General features: G+C 35.2%; 1 protein-coding gene across 1 annotated transcript; it reads left to right on the plus strand.

Annotated features, from left to right (window-relative positions):
- Positions 1-511: 511 nt before the first annotated feature.
- On the plus strand, positions 512-3,256 carry LOC108457843 (abscisic acid receptor PYL8-like). The gene is made up of 3 exons (XM_017757015.2): positions 512-999; positions 2,143-2,358; positions 2,710-3,256. The coding sequence occupies exons 1-3, from the start codon at positions 859-861 to the stop codon at positions 2,923-2,925; spliced, it is 573 nt and encodes a 190-aa protein (XP_017612504.1). The 5' UTR covers positions 512-858; the 3' UTR covers positions 2,926-3,256.
- The last annotated feature ends 3,720 nt before the right edge of the window (positions 3,257-6,976 follow it).

Consider the following 6,976-nt stretch of genomic DNA (forward strand, 5'->3'; position numbering starts at 1 on the left):
ACTATTAGTGTTTAGTCTTATATTGCAAATAAATAAAAATATTTTGAATTAATTATAAAAATATGTGTAATTTTGTCAAAAGCAAAAAAAAATCACGTCAACAACCTATTAATGGATTAATCGAATTTTTAATAGTAAGCACAAATTCAAATAATTATTTTAATTGTCAATTGAGTATTAGTTTAATTGACATTGATATTATTAATAATATAAAAGATATAAATTGAGTGCGTTGAAAAGCATTATCTTTCTGTTTAAGGGTTAAGAAAAGATAATAAATAATTCTTGATATTGTATAAAAAATAAAATAAAAATAAAAAATAATATTAAAAAATAATTATCTTAATCAAAATAACAAACTACCAATTAAAATTCCAACCGCCACTTTAGATTTGCCTCATTTAACACAACTAACGCGGGCAGTCTGGTCAAGCAGGAAAAGACAAAAGAAAAAGCGGACAAAATTCGTGGCAATTCTCGTAATAACATACCTAATCCAATGTCAATTTATAAGAGGTGATCCAGTAATAAATTGAATCGGGTTGTCATTATTGTTAATAATTTTATGATTTCAGGTGATGAGGTAGATGCTAGGGATTAGGGAGGGGGCTTAGAGGTGGAAGAACTCAGGTACCTTCTCTTTCTTTTTATGCTGCTGATTCATACGCTGCTTCTTCTTTTCTCTCTCTTGAGATAAACTAGATTTAATAGGCTCTAGAAGATTCGTCGGTGACTCTTCCCGGTCGGTCACCGAATCGTGATCGCTGGAGACTAGACGAGTTAGAGTGTTTCTTTATCTTTGTTTGTTAGTGTAAGAGGAAAGTGTGCGTGTTTGGATTGATAAGAGGAAAAGAGAAAATGAATGGGAATAGCAATGAATTTGGGAGTGCCGGTGCGGTGGCGGCGACTGAGTTTTTAAGGAGACGTCATCGACATGAGACTGGAGAGAATCAGTGTAGTTCTGCCGTCGTCAAGCGGATCAAAGCTCCTGTTCCTCTCGTAAATCTCTTTCCCGTTGATTACGGTTTTTTTTTTTGTGGTTTTTACTTTCAACTCATCTTTATCAAGAAAATTCTCTTCTGACTTCTCACTCATAGGCATCGCTATTTCGTTCTCCTTTCTTTCCGACTGGCTTTGCGATTTTGATTTATTACGAAGATATGTTTTTCTTTTATGGCCTTCTTGATTAGTAATTTCTTTTTAATCTTTATTTTTGCATGTTTTCCGAGTGCTATGTATACGTATTTCAATGTTCGATTTTTGTTCTCTTGAAGAAGTTAATCTTGATCTGTGATGATTTTCTGTTATAGTTCTTTGAATCTTGATTGGTTTGATTGAATTTATTTATTCATGGAAACAGAAGAAAGAAGATTGAATCTAATTTTCTACATTTGCTGTACTGGTTTACATAAACTTCCTTAACTTTTACTCACTACATTGATGTTGAGATGAAGAATCTCTTGTATGGGTTGTTTTGTTGAGTTAAATAAGATTATTTTTAAATACGGCAGTCAAAGATTTATCTCTCGAGATCGAAACAGATATCATGTTTAGTTTAAATGCTAAGGAGCTACTCAAAATTTAGATTAAGTCGTTTGTTTCTTTGATATTTTGAGTATCAATAAATCCTAAATTTGAGATTTATATTATTAATTCCTTTTATTTGTTAACAAAATCAGTCTCTTCACTATTCTCTGAAACTTTTGAACAAATTTGTTATGTTTCTTTGATTGGGTTGTTTAAAGGTATTTGTAGGATAAATACGTTTCTACTGTATAGTTGCTTTCTTTAGGAACCATGAGGTTAAGATTTAATTGAATGAAATTCAATTTATATTCCAGATTGTTGCATTTCTTACCAATGGGAATGCCGCAAGGCATATGCTGAACCTTTTTCTTTTTATCTTTTTCTTTTCACCCTTTTCTTTCTCCATTTTGCACATATCAAATGAATGGTTAGTAATTTAGAGGTGTTCTGTACTGGAGGAAGAATATGACATAAGGGGGGAAGATAGATACCTTGTAGTAGTTATTTTCAGATCATGTAGAAACAATGGGTTCCTTACTAGCTTGATTCTTATCTTTCTATGAATTTGTAATCTTCTAGAATCTGAATTTTGTATTGCTTTTTGTCCTTTTATAGGTTTGGTCTCTGGTGAGGCGATTTGACCAGCCTCAAAAGTATAAACCCTTTGTCAGCCGGTGTGTTGCACAAGGAAGCCTTGAAATTGGGAGTCTTAGAGAAGTTGATGTCAAGTCAGGGCTACCGGCTACTACAAGCACCGAAAGACTCGAACTCCTTGATGATGATGAGCATATCCTCAGCATCCGGATTATTGGTGGGGATCATAGACTTAAGGTAGGAATTTCTTTTCTTTTTCCTGATTTAACCTTTTTATCCTGTTTTTTTTTTTTTTTTTTTATGATTCATCCTCCACGATGTTTGTAAGATTCATCAAGGTTCATAAAATTATGCATGTTCAAATATTCAACAAGGAAGCTTTTTATTGTGAAAGTCTGGTAAAAGAACAATGTGAATGTCTGATCAACGGGTTAGTTGCAGCAAAAACTGGTGGTGAATTATCTTTTGAAGAGCTTTAGTTCATTAGTGGCTAGTCAAGGTTGAAGTTTCAATTTTAAGCTTACCATGGTGAAATGAAGATTTGGGGCGTGTCTTATTCTTTGAGCTTTTTCTTCTTTTTAAATCCAGAACTACTCGTCAATCATCTCACTCCATCCAGAGATCATAGATGGCAGACCTGGGACTCTAGTCATTGAATCCTTTGTGGTGGATGTGCCCGAGGGAAACACAAAGGATGAGACATGCTACTTTGTTGAAGCTTTGATCAAGTGCAATCTCAAATCTCTTGCAGATGTTTCAGAAGGGCTAGCAGTGCAGGACCGGACAGAACCCATTGATCTTTGAAAGTCAGGGAGCTGACAGTTGTAAGGTGGTGGCTATAGTTGCCATGGATGAAGCTTCGGGGCTTTCGTATCTTCGGAGGCTTGAGAGATGGACTGGCAATTGTTGGTCTTCCATCTTCTAGATACATTCACACTGCATTCCATCCATTTGTTATTGTTCTCTCCTTTGATTTTAACATTATGTGCTGGATTCCCTGTCTCTACTTGATCAATAACCACAAATATTATAAAAGTTTCTTCAGTTGAACAAAAAGGGGAGTGGTTGCTGTTCAGCAGAACCAAAATTTTGTTAATTTGGGTATATAATGGATCGTCTATATTGGAGTTCAAAAGAGTTGGCTTTGGGGGTTTTATCATGAGTGGAAAATGCTATCGATACAGACTAGTTTATTTGTTTCCTGCAGGCATTCCCGTTGAAAGCAGAAAAAGGTTAAGTCATAAATGGCGTAAGATCACTCACTTTAAAGCTGTCCCTGCATCTCGGCGTTAGGGTGAAGAGAGGCGATCAACTAGACATATGGAGCTCGTAAGTTATTTGGATTCGGTTTTACAAGAATTGAATTGACTGCGTCCATTTTTATTTTTGAAAGGGCTAATGAATGAAAGCCCCAAGGTACAATCGAAAAGGTGACAATGAGATAAATTATTATATCTCACCACAGCAACCAAACACATAGACGTAGCAATACTGACCAAACTAAGCGCCCGTTTTGCTAGCAGGTTTGCATCTTTATTATTGACTTGGCATTTTTATTGTTGACTTTGGAAACATCCTCCAGTCGCATTCATCTTTCTTGAATGGCGTTGTTGCTGTTGCACTGTACAATTAAATTGCAAGTCGATCTCGTGAGAATGCTTGAAAAAGAACACAGCACAAATCCATTTTCATCGCATTGAACTTGATGGATCCTTAGGGAGGGGCAGATTCTCTTTACGTGCCCATGGAGCCTTTTTGAACCAAAATAGGCTTAGGTTTTCATAAATGTTATCAACCCTTATACACTGATCTTTTCATTTTACAACTACCCATCACCAAGCGAGCCTTAAATGTCGCCCCTGATCCACCACTTTACAGTTAAAAATACATTCATTAAGCATTGACAACAACCTGCCATGCGAAACACCATTACTGCCACACGGGCACAGCCACATCACAAGCAAAAAGTAAATGAAAAAATACTCATCTGCTTTATTGCAAAAGGGACAGGAAGTGTTGTTGTCAATATTGATGCCCTCACTTGACTGGCTTCATCTTAATAGGGATGCGCTCTTCGAGGAGTCGCCAAGTAAAAACATTGAATTTGGGTGGCGCAAGACCACGCCACACCTTCCGTATACTGTGCATAGTTAATGCAGGAACATATATTGAGTTTGCTAACTACTATGGCCCAAACTGAAGGGTTGAATCTAGAGCTTGGAAAGCCTAATGACCGCAAGATGAGAAGACTTTTGAAGAAGAAACAAAAGATGGTCAAAATTCAAAGTTGTTAAAAGCCCAAGATTCATTCATCAAACTAAAATTAAAGTTTGTACCGACTCACAAGTCCTAAAAAGTATTTGGACAAGTGCGAAAGATTTGGAAGTCTAGTTTTCATCAAAACAAATAATGTGACTTCAAGAATTTTCTACAAAAGAGTCATGATTGTTTTATTGAAAACTATTTAGGAGGATTGAATCTGAACAAATTAATAAATAAACTCTTTTGTTCAATGCTTTGTGTTAATTTGACATGTAATTTGTGAACCTATGCTTGGGGGATGTCTCAAGTGGCCTAAATAAGATTAACGGTGTAAATGAAAAAGTGATATGAGAATTTGAATAAAAATTTCTTCTTTTTTGCAAATTTCCTTTGTTTTCTTGTTCTTGGTGGATCAACAACAATTAAACAACCTTATATAGTTTCTATTAGTATGAGGTATTTAAAAGTGGTGATACTTTGTATCTTTTATTTTTTAAATCACGGTGGTGAGTGTGACTTTGTCACTTTAGATTAAGGTTTCTAGAATGTGACCCTTTGTAAAATAAATCTTCCTTAATCAAATCATGCTAATTGAGTTGGATTCTATCCAGATTTGATTCCCTATAAATTGGTACTAAAGCCTCGTTTAAAGATGTAGTGGAACCTAAAAATGAAAGATTGATTCATGATCTTGATATGGAAGAACTATTGTATGAGAAGGTTGAGACCAATTCTGTTGAAATGGTTAAGATGAATTCAATGATTCTACTTCAACTACCAACAACTAAAGGGGAAGACAATACCGACGAAGCAACTTGAAGAGTTCCTATAACACTCCAAAAGTCTGACTCGACAATTCATTCGAATTTGGAGTACCACATTAATCATCGTAGCGATATCTTCAATCTTTCTTCCAATTATTACGCATAAAAACATAAATTTTAAACAACTATATGACATTATAAATGTACTTGTAAAAATAAAATCATTTCAGAAAATTCAACTGAATAATTAATTAGTTTCAAAATAGAACCAAAGTAACTGAATCAGCCAATTAACATAACCTAAGTACATGTCAACCTATACTGTTTCAAGGGTCCTTACAAATTTAAGGAAATATGCGAAGACTTTTAGATTATGCTGCAAGTGATCACAAACTCTTCGATCCAATTATGACTTGTGCACAGAATTAAAACCCGAACGCTAAGCTTTTCACATCTCAGTGTTGATCTCCATATTCTAACTTTACCAAATATTGAAGTTAATTAAAAGTATTAAAAATCTCATTTAATGTAATGACCTATTTTTCGCTGGAGTCTAAAAATTTGATTTTGGGTCATATTTCTTAAACCGAGACATTTTAGGAAGTTTATGTAACATCCTTAACCCGTATCCATTGCTGGGATAGGGTTCGAGACATTACAGAAAAGTACGGAACACTTACAGAAATTTTACTCATTTACTATTCAATTATTATGATTTATTGTAAACGTCCCTTAAATGGACCTTCGAGGCCCATAATGTGCTTTAGAATCGGGTCGGGACAAAACTGGAACATTAGGGAATTTTTGCAATTATAAAGGTCACACGCCCGTGTGATAGGGTACACACCAGTGTGGCGTGACCGTGTAGTCCACATAGCCATGTCTCTGGGGCGTGTAACTCTCTGACTTGTATCCATGAAGGAATTTAGGTCACATGGCCTGAGCATACGCCCGTGTTGCTAGGCCGTGTGGTAATTAAAGTTTCACCTTTTAGGTGTAGACTTTACACGACCGTGTTTGGAGCCCATATGTGTCACACGGCCAAGCCACACACCTGTGTGCTAGGCTGTGTGTCTAAACCTGGACATTCTGTTTCTCATTTTTAAGATGCAGGTGACACACGACCTTAACACACATCCGTATGGCAGGCCGTGCATCACACATGGCCTAGATACACGCCCGTGTGTCTGCCCGTGTGGACGAAAATAGGCCATATAAGACCACTTTTCTCACCCTTATACTATCCTCTTGCACAAAAACACATTTATATATCAACAAAGTCCAACCAATCAACCATTTCAAGTCAAAACATGTATATTTCATTATCTAACACAACCTTCACATTCAAATTACTTTGCATACTTAATTATTCATACTATTTCATTATCATTTCAACCCCTATACATGCCATATAAATCAAAAAGGTTTTTAACAAAATCTACCAAAGTAAATCTAGATAGTGTGATCCTCAATGTAGATCCGATCCTCCGAATGTATATACGTCAATTTACAAGAAACAATAAACATATACAAGTAAGCTTAAAGAAGCTTAGTAAGCTCATAGGCATAGAAAGTAAATCTTACCGAACATTTTGTAACAATCATATAATATATAATTTTCACTAATTCCTCTTGTCAATCACAAAATCAGTGATAAGTTCACTTGATTGAATTCAATGTCACTCATTAACAAATTTTAATCTCTTGGGCCCATTTATCACTTATCTTTCTTGATCAAATTATAGAACGATTATAGAATTGAGTACTTCATTTTCACAATGCCATAGTAAAACTATGGTCTTGTACATAGTCACATATCACACACTGAA

The sequence above is a fragment of the Gossypium arboreum genome, chromosome 4, assembly GCF_025698485.1.
Source record: "Gossypium arboreum isolate Shixiya-1 chromosome 4, ASM2569848v2, whole genome shotgun sequence".
Taxonomy (NCBI): Eukaryota; Viridiplantae; Streptophyta; class Magnoliopsida; order Malvales; family Malvaceae; genus Gossypium; species Gossypium arboreum.

Excerpts from the sequence above, each read along its gene's own strand:
- LOC108457843 (XM_017757015.2), top strand. The coding sequence starts at position 859 with ATGAATGGGAATAGCAATGAATTTGGGAGTGCCGGTGCGGTGGCGGCG. Across the intron at positions 1,000-2,142 it reads TCAAAGCTCCTGTTCCTCTC|GTTTGGTCTCTGGTGAGGCG; the intron begins GTAAATCTCTTT and ends GTCCTTTTATAG. Across the intron at positions 2,359-2,709 it reads GTGGGGATCATAGACTTAAG|AACTACTCGTCAATCATCTC; the intron begins GTAGGAATTTCT and ends TTTTAAATCCAG.